Raw genomic sequence first — 18,166 nt, forward strand, 5'->3', positions numbered from 1 at the left:
TTTCTAATGACTTCTCAATTACACTATGCATTGTAATCACATTCATATTATTAAAACAAACACTTTTTACTTTTACTTTAGAAGTATTCTGAATAAGGCTACACATCTTCTACAGGTCCTGCATCTAAAATGTAAAACAGACTCATGTTTGGAAAAGTTTTGACTGAATAACAGAAGGCATAATGTTAAGTACAGGGTGACAGGTTAAGCACCACTCAGTTGGGGCAGTTCATATCTTTTGTACATTAGCAGGTTAAATTTAACATGAATGTAGTTATAAGGTTGAACACCAAACTTTATGCTGTTTACCTATGTATAAATTTAAACTGTGGAACTTATCATAGAGGGCTGGAAGTGGGAATTGTTTCTGATATAGTAATATTGACTTAATGGTTTGTTAAGGCCAAAAGTAGACACAAAGGTAGACACAGGAACATAATACAGTCCACAAAAAGAGTTTTAGCCTGATGAGATCAAGTAAGTTAACTGAGAAAAAATAAACATAAACACTGCCTGTCTAATTTAAACATTTTGTTTACAGGATAATTGAAGTTTCACACTGATGGCAAATAACCTTATGATGTTAAATTGAATATGGTCACATGAAAATAGAACTTAACCCTTAACCCTAAAAGTAAATGTAATAATAGATCGTCCCTTAAGAAATATGAATCTTGAATCTCTACAAAAGGGAGATTAATCAACATAACATAAACACATGTGTTCCTTATAAAATATGAATCTTGAATCTCTACAAAAGTAAGATTAAAATAACATAAACAAGTGCATTCCAACTTTAGAAATCACAATTAAATTGCCTTCGTAGCTTCTGTTCTAAGAATTTCTCTTTCCTTTCTTTCCTTTTACTTGCATAACGTGAAGCTGTTTTTGCAGTCATTATTCTCTTTAAGTTAAAATTTGGGCTCTGAACAGCAGACTGATCACAAGGATCAAAGTGTGTAATTCTAGCACTTTTACCATTGTCTCTAGAACCACCTAGACCCAGCCTGTCTCGCTTTAGAACAGTTTTTACAGGGTACTTCGTACCATCACCTTTCAATCCCAAGCCCTGACTTTTATTCCAACCTGATCTTAACAGCATTTGAAATCCTCTGTTTGTCTCAGGTATAAGGTATGAAGGGCCTTTGGGTTCATGCTTACAGTTGAAGAGATGTATTGTAGATGTTTCATGAGAGCGCCTGTCTAACACTTGTAAATTACAAACAGAACAAAAATAAGTTGCATGTGCAGTGTTTTTTGATGAATGAGTATAATGTACATTGGTATTTTCTATAGGCACAAATTGATGAATCTCTTTTGCTAACATCTCAAATCCAGAGATTTCTGCTAACTCTGAGGCTGTCTGACCTTCAGAGTTGCATAATGTTAGATCTGCTTTCTGTTCTAATAAGAAATGTACAATCTCTTCATGGCCTTCTTTAGCTGCGCACATCAAAGGTGTCCAGCCGTAGAAATCTGTGTAGTTGATATTGAGACCTTGAGCTAACAGCTCTTTAATTTGTTCTAAATCTCCTATCTGTGCTGCCTGCAACAATTTGTTGTATTTTCTTTCAGTTCTAATTTTGCTGATAACAGTTGATTGGCTGTTTGAATTGTTTGTTTCAGTGGTGGCTGTTTTTGCACAACAATCTGATTTCTCTGAAATTTTCTTTTTCTTTGCACTTTTGCTGCTTTTGTTTTTATTTGTGCATTCTTGAACAGAAGAATGTTTCAATGGTTCCTCTTTGATGAGTGATTCATAAAAAGTTTTAATGTCCTCTCCTGTATAGGCACTTTTACTCTCTCTTGGTTTGTTCTTACTTTTGGAGTCTTTTAAGTTTTCTGGAACAAAATGGATGAGGTTGTGGAACGATGGATCCACACCCGCCATTTATTTTAGTCTTGAAGGCCAATCTATAAAAAAAATATAATATGATGATTAGAAAATTAGACTTTCTTAAAAGTACCGTTTACAGATTTTAAAATATAATTTTGAGTAAGGAGACATGAAAGAACGAATCAGTAGACTGTAATACAATTAAATTAATTAGCGAAGCAAAGCTGGTAAAAAAATTCTAGGCCTAATGTAAATTGATTAATAATAAATAAGTAAGCTAATGGGCAGGGCATTGTCTAGGGTAGGGTAAGACTAGAGAGACCTTGCATCCTGTGTATTTAAATGTGTTCTTGGTTGGCTTAATCTACACTGCTTACTCTCTATTAATGCTTAATACTCATTAATAATGGTAACCCATTATGTCAAACTCGTCCATTTTTTGTGGGGCCTGCATATAACTTATAACATTGAATAGGCTTTTAACATAGTGTAACACTAATAGCTATAGAGAGTATTATGCTCAGTACAAATAGATATTTCTACATTATTACAGTAGTTATATAATAATACTAGTTTAGACTTTAGATGAGTACATCCTCTATCTAAGCTAGATTAGACCTAGATATAGAACATCAGGTAACCAGGTCTAAAAAAACAACACGCACTACTAAATATTATTCACAATTAATAAGGGCCTTGTTTAATATTGGTAATCTATTGTTTTAGGTGCGTAAAATCGTCTGAGGCTAGTAATGTGCGAAAAAGAAATCTAGATTCAAGATCAAGATTCTGCTTTAAAAAAAACTGGTAATCTATCGTTTTAGGTACGTAAAATCACCCGCAACCAGATTCTAGTAATGTGAAAAACAGTTTATCCTTAAATTTTAATAATTATTTCACATTTTGAGGAGGATTTATGTTTTGAAAAATACAAAAATGTTTCCTTGTTACATTTGTGTACCTGTTTTTAAACAATTGAATTAAAACTTTTGCAGTAGTAAATGAAGACTAGCGATGTTTTCATTAGATGCAACCATGCTCATTTAATATAGCAGCCATCTTGTTTAAGTTTTATTTTGTTAAACTTATAGCGGGAGATTCAGGGGAAGCCACTCTATTTTACAAATGGCTGCTGTTTATAGAGCAAATCTTGCTCACAAACACTGCTGTTTAAAGTTAATTTCTGGCCTTTATTGATATAGTTAGCCATTGATTTTGGTTTATTATTCAGTTATCTATAATATTTGACACAAATATATCACAATATACTTCTATTTAAGCCTTGACAATGAGGTAACTTTTTCGCACATTACTAGCCGCAGCCAATTTTACGTACCTAAAGCGATAGATTACCAAAAAACTTTATTTTGAAATATTTTTATTTTATTTTAATTTTTTTTTTAACCATAAACTTTTAGATCTAAAACTTAAATTATTCTAAATCACTAAGAACTAGCTAGGCTAAATCTAATTCTAATTTAATTTAAATTGGCATTTATTTATTTTTATTTAGTCAAATAATGGTACAGCGTATTTTATTCCCTGCTTCACATTCACCTACAGTTGAGTGTATTTTATATTATAAACACAACGGAAACACACAAAAACATTAGGAAATCACTCTGCCTATTTCTTTATGAATTTTTGGTTTAGTTTTTTAAATTAATTTTGTGACAACTCGAGAAAAATTGAAAATTTTGAATACTTAATGTGTACTATTTATTTAGATATAGATTTAACTTTTTTTTTCTTGAAAATATGTTTGTGTCAGTTGAGATTTTCACGGCAATGGGTAGAGTAGAAATGCATAATTAAAAGGCATGATACTATAAATTTAAATATGTTTAATATTTTGGGAGAATGTTTACACTGGTATCCGATAATGGAATCTTCTTTAAAAACGGGGTGTTAGGTTACTGGCAGTTAACTAAATGCACACATGACTGGCTAATATCATTGCTAACCCTGGTCCTACCATACGCCTAACCCTAATTTCTAACCATAAAATTAGTCAGGATTACAATACTACTATTACTAAGTAATTTAGTACTAGTACTAACAACTAGTAACAACTCAACACCCCTTTTTTAAAGAAGATTTCATTATCGAACACCAGTATCTTTTAATCATCCAATATTTTTAACTTTTCAAATTAAAACACATTTATAAAAAATAATTAGATATAGATCTATAGGCCACTATAGGGCCTATCTATCTATGTAGTACAGTAGTATGTAATGTTGGTAATCTATCGTTTTAGGTACGTAAAATTGCCCGCGGCTAGTAATGTACGAAAATGTTACCTCATTGTCAAGGCTTTAATAGAAGTATATTGTGATATATTTGTGTCAAATATTATAGATAAATGAATAATAAACCTAAATCAATCACAATGGCTAAATATATCAATATAGGCAAGAAATTAACTTTAAACAGCAGTGTTTGCGAGCAGGATTTGCTATATAAAAAGCGGCCATCTGTAAGTTAGAGTGGCTCCCCCTGAATCTTGCACCATAAGTTTACAATATATAAAAAAACAAGATGGCTGTTAATTATAAGTTATAGTAATAAGTAAATGAGCATGGTTGCATCTGTTGGGAACATCGCTAATCTTCATTTATTACTGATAAGTTTTAATTCAATTGTTTAAAAACAGGTAGGCCTACATAAATGAAACAAGGAAACATTTTTGTATTTTTCAAAACATAAATCCTCCACAAAATGTAAAATAGTTATTAAAATTTAAGGAGTCACCTGTTTTTCACATTACTAGTCGCAGGCGATTTTACGTACCTCAAAACGATAGATTACCATAATGTTTTCCTAACATTTTTGTTGTTTTGATAAAATAGTAATAATAGTAAAATACGCTCAACCAGAGTGAGAGATGTACGTGAAGCTGCGAATAAAATACGCAAAATGGAATTTTACCCGGTAATCTATCGTTTTGGGTACGTAAAATCGCACGCGGCTATTAATGTACGAAAACGTTACCTCATTGTCAAGGCTGTAATAGAAGTATATTGTGATATGTTTGTGTCAAATATTATAGATACATGAATAATGAACCTAAATCAATGGCTAAATATATCAATATAGGCCAGAAATTGACTTTAAACAGTTAATAAACAGCAGTGTCTGCAAGCAAGATTTGCTATATAAACAGCAGCCATTTGTAAAATAGAGTGACTTCCGCCTGAATCTCAGCTATAAGTCTATAAAAATAAAACTAACAAGATGTCTGCTATAGTAAATGAGCATGGTTGCATCTGTTGGAAACATAGCTGGTGTTCATTTATTACTGAAAAGTTTTAATTCAATTGTTTAAAAACCGGTAAATAAATGAAACTAGGAAATATTTTGGTATTTTTCAAAACATAAATCCTCCTCAAAATGTGAAATAATTATTAAAATGTAAGGAGTCACCTGTTTTTCACATTACTAGTCGCGGGCGATTTTACGTACCTAGCCTAAAACCGTTTTAGTAAAACTAAAACGATAGATTACCTTTTACCCAAATAATTATTAATAATTAGTAGGCCTAATTAGAGTATATATTAAATAAGGTGAATCGGTTCAACCAGGTCTAGATCTAGATCTAATAAAATAAGTAGATTCTAAATATTAAAATAAGTTACCACAACAGAAAACGTATTTGTAACAACGTCGTCAGGACATTGATTTGTTATCAACGGGATAAGCAGTTTAAAATACCGTAAAATATAGTACGTTACTTTACCAAATTTTATGGTTTGGGAATTTCCACACCAGGTTTGTTTTAGTACCTTAACTATTATGGACCATTTTAAATGAGTTCTAAATTTTTAACTGCTTTATGTGGTGAAACAAAAGTAATTAAATAAATAATAGTTTGAATGTTTCCTTGCGATGATTTTCCGTTGGTGCTGCTGAAAAAAAAAACGGCAGTAATCCTACTTTTGTTTCAATCTGTGACAAAAATCAGTTAGGGGTCATCCATAAATGACGTCACGCTTTTTTGACGAGTTCTACCTCCCCCCTCCCCTCCGTCACACATCGTCACAAAAAGCCAGACCCCCCCCCCCCACTAAAATGACGTCACACCTCAACCTACACCCCCCCCCCTCAAAATTGCAGTTGAATTTTTCTTAAAACATCGATATTTCTCCAAAATCTAGTCTGAACTCTGTGAACATAGAGTATTTTAATCGATTCCTATTACAGTTTATTAAAACAGCTTTCTAATACGCGTAACAACGGCTAAAACTCGTTTTCTAATATTGCTTTTTAGCGCAATTTCCTAACAGGAATTGCGATTATTAACTCGTCATTTCTGGATGTGTGTCCGCAGCTTTAAGTCGTATCTCCTCCTCAACGAAGCAATATCGAGGACTAGTTCCAAAAGCAAATATGTTAAGCAAGTTCCGAGGATGATTGTGGGCCAAAAAAATTCCCGGAATTCCTTCCTGGATTTCCCGGAAAAGCCAAAAAACCTCGAAAAAATGCAGTTTTTTGCCCATATCTCGGCAACCAGACCACTTAGCGACTTGAAACATTTACCAATCGATTCCTGCCATAATTTAGAACAATATTGCCGAAGAAAGTTTTCAAAAATATCGTTTCGTTCGGTCACAAAAAATTAATTAAGGAAATTGCGCTTAAATTGTCACTAGACTTTTTATTAACTTGTTTTATAATGCAAAAGTGTCACGTCACACCATCTGAACACACCCCCCCCCCTCCCCGTCAAAAATTATGGATCCCCTCCCCCCTTTAGAGTGTGACGTCATTTATGGATGACCCCCTTACCCAAAAGACACACAATTTATTGAAAAAGGGTGATCTTCAGAATGCAGGTTAGAAGAACTCAGTTTCAGTTGTAACCAGCTTTACCAAAGTGATTGCTACAGGACATTACTTGTTAAAATGTTTCTAATATTTTTAAGAAGAATTTGTTGTTGAGAAAGAAGTACATTTTTCAAACTAAATTGCATCTAATTTAGCAAATTAAATTTAGATAATTACCTTCTTTGCCCACTATAATCAAACATAGCTACTTGTTTATGACAGCTACAATGAGAACCATACTCAACACATTTGCTTGTTTTTTACTGCTAAAACAAGGAACACGTACAATGATTTTTTAAGAATAAAACAACAAGTATTGAGCATGTGCAGTTTTATTGTTTAAAAATGTTTCACACCAACCATTTTGTTTTAATAAAATAAAAATATAACAAGTAATTTTGATTGAACGACCACCAGTGCATGCAGTTGTCTAATTGGCGACATTCGTTTCAGTTGTTTAATATTAAACCTGAGACTAGAGTATTTCTTGTCTCAATTACTACAGCTGGTGCCATTTTGTATAAACATTGGGAACTGATCTAAAGAAAAACTGTTAGATTTGATAACTTGCCACCCTAGAATCACAAGGTTCTAATGGCTTTATTAAATTTACCACATAGAACTTTGTTATTCTAGGGTGAAAAATTATTGTTGTCAATATGTTCACACTGCAAAACACAATCTTTACTAGATTAAAATCAGCCAATTCAGGTTGGGAAGTGGAAATTTTCTACTTGAAAACCTAAGAAACTATTCAAACTTGTGGGAAGTTTTGTACTATAAATGGGCTGCATTCAATTATTCGTAATTAAGAAATTGATTGTAAATTTAGTGTAAATGATTGTTTTTACAATACATAAACAGTAACTGTATAGTCTTTAAAAATCTCAAATTGGTGGTCTTTTGAATCCTGTGACAAGCTGAGCAAGAGATTAAAAAGATAGATTTTTTGTTGAAAACAAAATACTAATTTTTCTTCTGCAGATGATGGTCTGAAAAACTCGTTTGCAAAACTTGAAAAAAATAATGTGCAGAAATGGCATATCATGTAGTGTGTGAGTGAAGCTCAATCAGAAGTGACATGTTGATTATCATAAACTATAAACACAATAATTTAGTAAAGATACATTTGTCGTCAGTTAAGAGCTGGTTAGCAGCTTTCTGTCCAATTGTTTTAATTAAGCATTTTAAAAAAAAGAAACATATATCCCATGATTGTAAGTAGTAGTCATAGTATTCAAACTTTGATATCACACATTCATTTGAAAAAGAAACAACAAAAAATCCTTTTTTTTTTTACAAGAGCAAAGCAAAACTAATTGCATTTTGTTTCATCACAAACAGCAGTTTTCAAATCTAAATGAATATTCCATTAACCATCTAAAAGACTTGAAAAATTCAGAGAAAAATTCTCCTGGTTTATAAAACAACAAAAGAATGGTTAGTACAGTAATCATAATCCTTAAGCTTGAAATGTTATGGATTACTGCTCAAAAATATAAAAATTACATTTAAAAAATCAGTAAAAAATATGAAGACAATTACCACATTTAGAACATGAAAAATATTCATAGAAACCTTTATGTTATGAGAAAGAAAAATTATGTGACAGAATATTTCAATGGTGTATCAATTTTTAATATCAGAGCTCCTTTTTAAAAGGGAAAAGCGGTACCTAAAATGCCAGCAATGAGATTTTAATGTTTAAAAATACTTCTCTTTTATCAATAGTGAAAGGTAGAATATCATGTGTACATTTATCTAAAAACTAGTAAAGTTTGAGTTTCATATTTAGCCTAAATATATAATTATATGTATATATATATTAGGCAGCTAAAACACGTATTCTGACAGATATTAATACAAATAAATGGGTATTTTAGTAAATATAGACAAAAAAAACTCATTTAAAAATGTAAAAGAAAACAGTATTAGGCACTAAAGTATTGCACATTTTTTTCTAAAGCTCATGTCTCCAATTTGCAAGAAATGTGACTACAGCAATGCTAGTTAGTAAAGCTAGATCAAATCTTTCTTGTAAGCTTGTAAATTATTGAAAATTATAATTACTCAGTACAACAAAGCAAAATATATAAACATATTTTTAGCTTTGAAAAGCTAAACAAAAAAACAACAACAAAAATGAAACAATGTCAACAAGCAAATTTTTTTTACATTCAAACAAAAGGAAGACTCTGGGCAATGAATATAAAAAACCCCAGCTATAAAACAAAAATTATGATGACATAAACATCACATAATGTATACAGCAACTAAAGCTCCCATAAATTACTTTTTTTGTTGCATTGAACACTTGAATTGGCACTGCATTTTCATAAGTTAGTCATATTAGTTTTTTGTTTTAGTTTGTTCTATTCATTGCATTGAAAGCCATGGGCTCTAACGTTGCAACAATTTTAGTCACAAGTATTATTAGCACACAAAAACATGCTTATCTAAAGCGACTAATTCTAATTAAAGTTGATTATTGCTAATTTTAATGTTTCATAAGAGAAAAAAACTTTATGCATTTATAATTATGATGAATGCTTTACCATAAAAAATTATGAAGACAAATGGATGCTAAATGAGCTTGGTGAGTAAACCAACTGTCAATTTGAGCAGCACTGAGCTTGAGAAAAATATTTGGCGGCACCAGCTGTCATTACAAGCCTTTCACTGCTATGGTAATGTTATACAAATAGAAAAAATTATATCGATCAACTTAATGGGTGGAGCCAACACTGTCCAAGCAAGCTTCACTATTGCTATGGTAAAGATGTTTACATAAATATATTTAAATAAGTATAAATCAAGTTTTAGGTGGGCAACTTTTAAAATTTTTTCTGCTGAGTTACTTTAAGGTAATTTTAAAAAAAACTGCTTTGGTTTATGCAATGAGCCAGAGGTTATCTATCTTTAAAAAATATATGGATGGGATTGGTTTTCATAAGAATTATATAAGTACAAGTAATTACAGCCCTTAACTGAACAGACAACCGACATTAGAAAAAATTAGTGGTAAAACAAAAACCAATCTCATCAGTAAATAAAACATGCCTTAAAAAACATTTGATCATTGACATCTGAGTAAAATAAGCTTAATCTTATGCATTGCTATCAATTGAAGTTTTTAAAAAATCTCATTAGTTGGTATTTTGTCAAATCAATCCAACAATTCTATATACCAGGATTTTAAGTCATTTTGTATCCAATTGTCTACAAAGAAAGACTCACCTACATAATATTAAGGCATAAAAAGTATTTTACTTAATTACAGGATTGAGTTAGCTTCTATGTAAAAATTAATTAAAACATGCACATTTGCATAATGATTGAATGTAAAATATTCTAAAGCACAGTTGCAATACAAAATGTAGAGAGAAAAATAAGAGTGTGAAATGATAGCACCATCCTCCAGTGTTTGTTGTAATCATACCTGGGTCGCCTTACAAAATACAACAGGGATGTTTCATACAGATTTTAAAACAAAAATAATTGCATCAATGAAAGAATGAACGATTAAAATAGACATTTTTTAAAATTCAGTAAAATTTTCCAGATTTGTTTAACAACAATACAGTGACCTAATTCTGGCAGGGATACACTGGTTACTAATTATAGTACAATGGAAATGCTGCGTTTTCTTTTTCCTGGTGGACAAATAAATAAGAATTGAATTGTTTTCCAAACAATGACTTGTTTACAATTCTCATAACATGAAATAGAAATAATTTCTAATAATGGAAGTATTATTTTGTTAAGACTTAAAAAGATAATTCTAGGAAAAATAATGACCATTGATGTGCAGAAATATGTGCATCTGTTGGACAGATTGATGCACCATAAGGGATGACTATGATTGCTAGATGACACCCACAGACAGAGGGAGCTTACAAGTTACCATGATTTTGTTCAAAGTAGCAGAGGTTTGAAACTACATTATAAAACACATTCATTTCAATATGGATGCTAAAAGTTTGAATGAATGAAACAGCTGTCTTTTTGAGGGTACTAAATAGAATAACTTTTTTTTTTTTTAAAACAGTAAAATCTAACAGGCAAGCAGGACTGGGTGCCATCACAACCTTGAAGTACTAGACAGGCACAAGGAGGAAGCCAAACATGAATCAAAAACACTAAACACAGTGCTCACATGGACATAAGGATCAATTGCACTTTGAGAAAAAAAAATAAAAAAACATGTTCAAGCTTTGTCGTCAGAGAGATTCAGAACGCAGCTGGTATCTTTCTCCACCTCGTAGTACACCGTCTTAGCCTCCTTCTCCAAGCTGTTCTCACTCTCAGGGAATGCTAGCGGGCTCTCTTCAGAGGAACTCTGGCAATGCTTGCTGACAGCATCATCAGAGAAAGATCTTTCTTGAATGGCTAAATGGGATGTGACAGTTATGGATTCTGTGGTGGCGTTATCGGGGGTGCTGACCTCAGTGTTGGAAGGTCCAATGCTGCTCAGCTCGTTCAGATCTATGTAAGGAACTTCTTTCGTTGCCCTCACAATTCTAACACAGTTCATGTCATTCATGTCTATTGGCTCTTGATCATTTTCCCTATAGAAAAATATAAACATCATCTTAAAAACATTGGAGATAGTATTAAAAAGCTGGAAATAAATCCAGAGCAGTTAAATTACAAATTGATTTAGTCATAAATCAATTATATATTGACTAAGTCTTAAAATAATATATTTAACTTAAGTTTTGCAAACATAGGTTTATTAAGTTTTGCTAACAAAACTTCAATAAATTATTTAATAATAATGTGATAAAGCCAAATACATTTAAAAAAAAAATTCAATAACACCAGACCTGTTATAAATAGCTATAGCAATGTGTGCAGGGTGTGGTACAGGTAGCGCCACCTCCAGCTTGTCATACTCCACACAGTGTAAACCACTGGTCGGGAAACAGCCTTGTGACCTAATCCATGCATCAAACCAACAAGTTATAAGCTGTATGTTTACTTAGTAATCTTAAACTGAATTTATATTTAAACTTATGATATTCTACATCAGTAGAAGTACAAATTATATTAAAAAACGAAGTATTTTCTGACCTAAGACTCGTCGACGGTAAAGTGCTGGAGGGCTGTTGCTGGGCGGGATCAAAGCAGACGACATCCAATTGAGGAGGAAGAACATTGACGTCCCCTGAAAAATTTGTTTTGTTTTAAATATCAGACCAAAAATAATGTTGGCTGGGCTTCTTTTACAGTATTCAACAGCATGGTCTTAAGTTTCTCAACACAAGATGCTTAATACAATAAAGTGTAATATTGGTGACAGACCTTCAGGTGTATGTAGCTCTACAACAAGGTCCAAATCATCATGAAAGTTGGATGACGACAGCATTTCAGTGTAACGCTTCATATTCATATGGTTGACCTGTGGAAACACAAAGTAATCTTGTTTTATCCCATAGATTTTAGTTACACTTCTTATTGATTTACTAAAAGACTTACACTGCCAATATGGTGATGGATAATATCTTATCTACTGATTATTTAAGAATGCAATAAAACATACAAAATTAAATGAAATGTTCTAAATATACACAACCTACATATATTAAAAGCATTATCACTATTTCTTAATTTATTACAGAAATATTAAATTTATTTAGATTTAGATCAGTGTTAGAATAACTTTAAAGGATACTGGTGCAAAAAATTACATTGGTAGAAAAAGGGGAAGCAACTAGGAAGTTTAAACCTAACACCTGTACTTTTTTTTTACCTTTAGCTGAAAATAGTTGTCTGTTTCTTCCAATGGCACCATGAAAGATGAGGCGAAAATTTCTTTCAATTTTTTGGCTGCGAAACCTATAAAATAGTTACATATTATCTAATCAATTATTTTTTTCCTAGCATTTTTTAAAATAAATATAAATTTTTATATTAGTATGTGTATACATTTAAAAAAAATAAAATTAGCTTTTTTTTTAGATATGATGTTGATCAGAGTATACATAATTTGAATTTTTTTTTAACTTCAAAAATTGTACATCAGATTAAAAAAGTTTAAATTAAAAAATAAATTAACCTTGCCAAGAAAGATAATTCGTGTTATATAATGTTATATGTAATGTTAATTTCTTTTGACTTGATAACTGTTAAATAATTTTTAAAATTTTAATTTAAAAAAAAATAAACCTCTCCAATCCCGAAACTCCAGCTCCAATATATCCCAGAATTCCTCCTCACTGAGTCCTAATCGGACAATCACATGATCGTAATAAAACTCTTCCAGCAACTTTGCTGTATATGCAACAGTCAACTATAAAACAAAAGGAAACTATTTTTATGAGCTGCAACAGAAAATAAAAACTAAAAGCACTAATGAAAAATACACCAACCAAAAAGCCAGCGACATAAAAAAGTGTAGCATAATTTGGTTTTAAGGTAAACGGGTTGCAGTTAAAAATAAAAACTACCTTTAGATCAGCTTCTGGAAGCTTAATCCTTCTCTGTAAATCTGGATTCAGGCCAGTGTAGAGTTTGACTTCTCTTCTAAACATTCAAAGAAATGGGAGAGATGATCATTATATTTCTAGAAAATATTATGCTATTAGTGTGCTAAAATTTTTAATGTAAAAATCCCATTCAATTATTTTTTAGGGGAAAATAAAACTATAAAGGATTGATTTTATTACTCATAAAATAAAAAATAAAATTTTACTTTCATCCTGTAGCCAAATTTTATGATCACTGGTAACAAATAAGAGTGGGTGAGCAATAGACTGTATTAGTTGTGCAGAAGCAAATAGATCCTTTTTGTGTGTAGAATAATGGCAAATACATATTTTTTAAAAATAGTGTTTTTAATTAGGTGTTCAAAACTGCTTGAGACTTACTCTGCAACCTTTATGTTTAGGTCTGATATGTACTGCGAAGTCTCCTTACACAACTGTAAATAAACACCATGCTCACATATGCTGGCTGAGAAAGGCTTGAAGCACTCATCTACAAATTTTCTGTTAGAATAATTAAAAAAACAAATTAACATGTTACTCTGGCTGGTGAAAGTTGATTAGGTGATCATAATTTTTCTTAGGAGCATTAATTTAACATTCATAATTAAAATCACAACATTAAAAGTAAGATAGTTCAGTTTTAAAGAATTACCCCACCGGTGCTTAAATTAAAGCCAGAATTGATATATACATATTCAGACAGGCCTTGTTAACTAATGCAAAGAAAATCAATATTAGAGAAGAAGAGAGTGTAAAAGACACTTATCTATCAAGGCGATCTACATGATCTAAATGTAAAAAAATGTGAAGATTTTTACATTTTTTTCCCCTGCATCCTACAATTTTTGTAAAAACCCAATATACATCGACATTTTATTTGACATGTTACCAGTGTTTCTTTCAGGCAACTCTCCATCCTGAGAAAATTGTCTGAAAGAAACCCTAAAACTCAGCTATTAAAAATGTGTATGACAGACTGAGACAGTTGAGAAAATTCAGTACCACATGTACTACCAGTTGTATTCAATGAGAAGACCTTAAAAAACTAATCCTAAACATACTATAAACTGCTCAAGTAAGTGACTACCTTATTACAGTCAGAGATACTAACTTGTAGACAATGTTTACCTCTAGACCATTAAGTTATGAGCAGGGGGGAAGTGGGGGTCTACTTAAAAGCCAATTTAGTGAACGTAATGCTGGGTAAAAGAGCACTTTATTACTGGCAATGTTTGTTCTCATAGAACCAGTTGTTTATACACTCCCCCCTTGTTTCCTGTGAGGGGTGGGCCTGTGTTTACACAGGAGACAGTAGAAACAAGCAGGAACAGCCCTTATCACCAGGACAGCGCTGCTATTTCTTTACATTTTCATTTGCTGGGCTTGTAGGAACATTACCTGAATCAACATAGCCCCCCTTGTGTAGGTCCTGGGTGTGTACATGATAGGATGAAACATTGCAATTTGATAGCTATGATGGCCTGATGATGGGGGCTGGTCTGACAATTACACTAAGCCTGCCTTTCACATTCCAACAAAATATAGATAAGCTAGTATTTGCTGTTGTATGACCAGGTATTACTATATCTATACAGTCTAAGCGAAGGGGGAGCATGAGGGAGGTTTGAATGAATTCAACTGACATACAAGGCCTAACTTGTCATTAATATATTTTTTAATGTTTGTAAATTCAGAATATTTCAGTAATGTAGTTGGAGATGTCTCATCCAGCAAAATCTCTTTAATAGACTTTTAAAACCAATTGTATTACTTAAACTACTACCATAGCCTAAATAAAATGCATGACAATTTATAAATCTTACTACACTTAAACTTGTGATTATAACAGTTTTATACTGGTTTTATTTTCTACTTTTTAGTATTTAAATTTAACAATGTTATTATAGATCTAACCATGAATCCATATTTAAGTTTTAAAAACAATAAGTAACATATTTATTCTTTCTTTAGTCTTTAATCAATAGGACACTCCAAAGAACTAAAAATATTTGCTTTAAAATCTGATCAGTAACTCTCAACAGCAATTATCTGCCCCTTATAAGCATGCCTTGTTTTGTCTCAGTTGTGTAAACATCTTTAACACCAAACTGACAAAGTGATCACTACTACTTAATCTTTTTATCTCCCCTTGTAGAATGTGGTTATCTTTAAATTAATTTATAATTAGAATAAAATGAGATATTAATTCACCGTCATCAGAAATTAACTTGTGTGTGTGTGTGTGTGAAAATCGCTGCATTGGAAATGAATCCAAATTTAGTTTCAGTGTTTTAGCCACAGACTTACAGACAGACATAGAGACATTGTGATCTAAGTAACCGCTTGTAACGAACATGGGAAGAAACAGGGGCGGGGTGGAAGAGGTGGAAAGAAAAAGGTAGGTCGGTATTGTGTAGGGTGAGGTCGGTATTGTGTAGGGTGGGGTCGGTATTGTGTAGGGTGGGGTCGGTATTGTGTAGGGTGGGGTCGGTATTGTGTAGGGTGGGGTCGGTATTGTGTAGGGTGGGGTCGGTATTGTGTAGGGTGGGGTAGGTATTCTGTAGGGTGGGGTCGGTATTGTGTAGGGTGGGATCGGTATTCTGTAGGGTGGGGTCGGTATTCTGTAGGGTGGGGTCGGTATTCTGTAGGGTGGGGTTAAAGTCAGCCTCATACCAACCGTCTAGGCGGAGTGGAATGTAAAAATAATGTAAATACGTTATACGTTTATATATCTCGGTGTGTAAATATCTATCTATCTATCTATATATATAATTCTCTTCTGGGATCAGTTAGAAAACAAGCTGCAAGCGCCTCCTTGCAGTCCCCTCTCTTTCTCTCTATCACTATCACTACCACCCCCATCCCACCCCAACATTGTCTGGTGAGCGGTGTTCACTCTAAATTTTTACAAAGCTAAATGTTTACAAATCGAAGAGCTGTACAGCCGGGTTTCTATTAGGGGCAAATAATTTAGTTCGATTTTAAACTTACAGGAGGTAACTAAGAAATAACTAAGAGGAGGCTGCTTTCACGGGGGGGGGGGGGGGGGGGGTGTAGGGTCGGGGTTAGGGGAAAGTGGGGGGGGGGGGGGGTTAGTGTTTTAAAGCAAGTATTTTCAGTGGCAGCATTGGTGTGAATTACTGAAAAGTAGAAAATAAAACAACTAAATAGCGGCGTATGATACGCCGCGGGTCGGCTCGTTGTATATAATTATTTATATAGGCCGAAATGGAATTTTACCCGCACCCCCCTCATAACAAAATCCCGCCGAGGCTTCAAACACTTTTTATTGCACGCAAAAGACAAACGTTCACTGTCCTACGAGGCTACGACAGGTAGGGCGGGATATTCCAATGATTCAGGAAACAGTTGCAAACGGTTGACCTCTGACCACGGACCAAACGGTTTCCAAAACGAGGCGATGAAGATCAAAAGGAACGTGGTGGGGAACAGCCAACATATTTGTTGTAGACCTACAGACTAAACGTCAACACATTGCCGAGATAGTTCTCATAATTTGGTAATCGTGGGCTTTGTACGGTGGTCACTGACGTACACATCACAACACTGGGCACCTTTTGTAAGGAGCCATATTGTCGGGGCTGTAATCAGTATTTCTTTCAGACTTTTTTTTTTCTCCGGAGGGGGGGGGGTGCGACTTTCGTTTTCGGGGGTTCGGGGGGGGGGGGACGACGACACTAGTAAAAGTATATATTTTATAAATTTCATTTCATTCGGGGGGGGGGGGGGAGTAGACTTTCTTCCGAAGAGATGACTGTAATGTATCGGGCCGTTTTGACTTGGTAATGCTAAATTAAAATGAGATGTAGGCCTACAGAAATCTTAACACAACAACGGGTTTTAAGACAACAGACGCAGACGTAGTGATTTAATTAAAATCTCCAAGATGAGCAAACACATTGGGTATCGGGTATCAGGACGTAATGTAGCTAATCTGACAGACCACTAAACACGCTGTACGTTAATATAAGAGACAGAGGTCAACTTATCGATGTTATATTATCCAGAAAAAAAACAACCTAGATATTGTGTAGCAGTGTTTCTTCCAGACTTTTTTCTCCGGGGGGGCACTTGAAATTTTCGGGGGGGGCGGTAGACTTTCTTCGGGGGGGGGGGGCGGACACTGTTAAAATAATATTTTTTCTATATAAATTATATAAATTTCATTTCGTTCGGGGGGGGGGGGGGGCGGTAAAAATTTTTCGGGGGGGTGGGGGGCTTTGCCCCCCCCCCCCCCGAAGAGATGCCTGGAAGAAACTCTGTTGTGTAGCCAATCTTTGTGGCTAACGTGACAGACAACACAAGCAAGCGGCATGGAAGAATAGACAGAGGTAAACATAATAATGGTATATTTCCCAGAATAAAAAGGACTGGGTATCGTGTAGCATGAAATGAGCTGCGGGGGATCAAAGAACACTATTGACCGCAAGAAGAATCAATGTTCAACTAACGTAGCAGATCTGGTAGCGGCTTTTTTTTTCCCCTTTGGGTATTGCCTTGTCGTTATTGAAAGTGGAGACGTCCATACTAGTATTTCTTCCCGTGGGTCTCGGGACAATTAGTCCGACGTTGGAAGCTCTGTCTTAAAGGAGACGTTTTACAAACACAACACAGTTACGTGTCGAACTGCGGTTGACGTTTCTTTAAATGGCTTTACAGAATATCCCTACATAAAAATAAATATATTTAAAATCTTGCCTTGTAATAATAAACTCAAAATTATCTTACGAATGTTGCATGAAATCGCTATTTCAGCTTACCCTAAACCTAACCATATAGTGGAAATTAAGCTTAGCTACCGCCTCGACGAACGTTGGTACCAATTCAACGAACACCATAACGCAACACGCGGTATTTGATCGAGCATATTTGAGGGGAATAGTTTCCCCCTCTGTGCCTCGTACAAAGTCCCGCAAATGTTTTGTAAACTAAAAACGCTGAAAGACTTGTGATCTCACTTTGTGTGTGTGTATGTGTGTGTGTGTGTGTATGT

At 33.6% G+C, this 18,166-nt stretch overlaps 2 protein-coding genes across 6 annotated transcripts in view; both read right to left on the reverse strand.

Moving 5' to 3' along the window:
• Nucleotides 1–75: 75 nt before the first annotated feature.
• LOC131927828 (G patch domain and ankyrin repeat-containing protein 1) lies at nucleotides 76–5,528 on the reverse strand. The gene is made up of 2 exons (XM_059283686.1): nucleotides 5,476–5,528; nucleotides 76–1,914 (listed from the first exon to the last, which is right to left on the reverse strand). The coding sequence occupies exon 2, from the start codon at nucleotides 1,889–1,891 to the stop codon at nucleotides 797–799; it is 1,095 nt and encodes a 364-aa protein (XP_059139669.1). The 5' UTR covers nucleotides 1,892–1,914; nucleotides 5,476–5,528; the 3' UTR covers nucleotides 76–796.
• Nucleotides 5,529–6,980: 1,452 nt separating this feature from the next.
• The window catches only part of LOC131927817 (uncharacterized), a 51,321-nt gene continuing 40,135 nt past the window's right edge, over nucleotides 6,981–18,166 (reverse strand). For all 5 annotated transcript variants that reach the window (XM_059283665.1, XM_059283669.1, XM_059283666.1 and 2 more), the window contains 8 exons: nucleotides 13,534–13,653; nucleotides 13,114–13,189; nucleotides 12,833–12,956; nucleotides 12,417–12,502; nucleotides 11,969–12,065; nucleotides 11,738–11,831; nucleotides 11,491–11,601; nucleotides 6,981–11,232 (listed from right to left, as the gene is read on the reverse strand). In XM_059283665.1, coding sequence (XP_059139648.1) covers nucleotides 10,872–11,232; nucleotides 11,491–11,601; nucleotides 11,738–11,831; nucleotides 11,969–12,065; nucleotides 12,417–12,502; nucleotides 12,833–12,956; nucleotides 13,114–13,189; nucleotides 13,534–13,653 — 1,069 coding nt within the window. In that variant the 3' untranslated portion in view covers nucleotides 6,981–10,871. The remainder of the gene's footprint in view (nucleotides 11,233–11,490; nucleotides 11,602–11,737; nucleotides 11,832–11,968; nucleotides 12,066–12,416; nucleotides 12,503–12,832; nucleotides 12,957–13,113; nucleotides 13,190–13,533; nucleotides 13,654–18,166) is intronic.

Source organism: Physella acuta, unplaced genomic scaffold, assembly GCF_028476545.2.
Source record: "Physella acuta isolate Inbredline_101_S28 unplaced genomic scaffold, ASM2847654v3 ptg001441l, whole genome shotgun sequence".
Taxonomy (NCBI): domain Eukaryota; kingdom Metazoa; phylum Mollusca; class Gastropoda; family Physidae; genus Physella; species Physella acuta.

Excerpts from the sequence above, each read along its gene's own strand:
- LOC131927828 (XM_059283686.1), bottom strand. The coding sequence starts at position 1,891 with ATGGCGGGTGTGGATCCATCGTTCCACAACCTCATCCATTTTGTTCCA.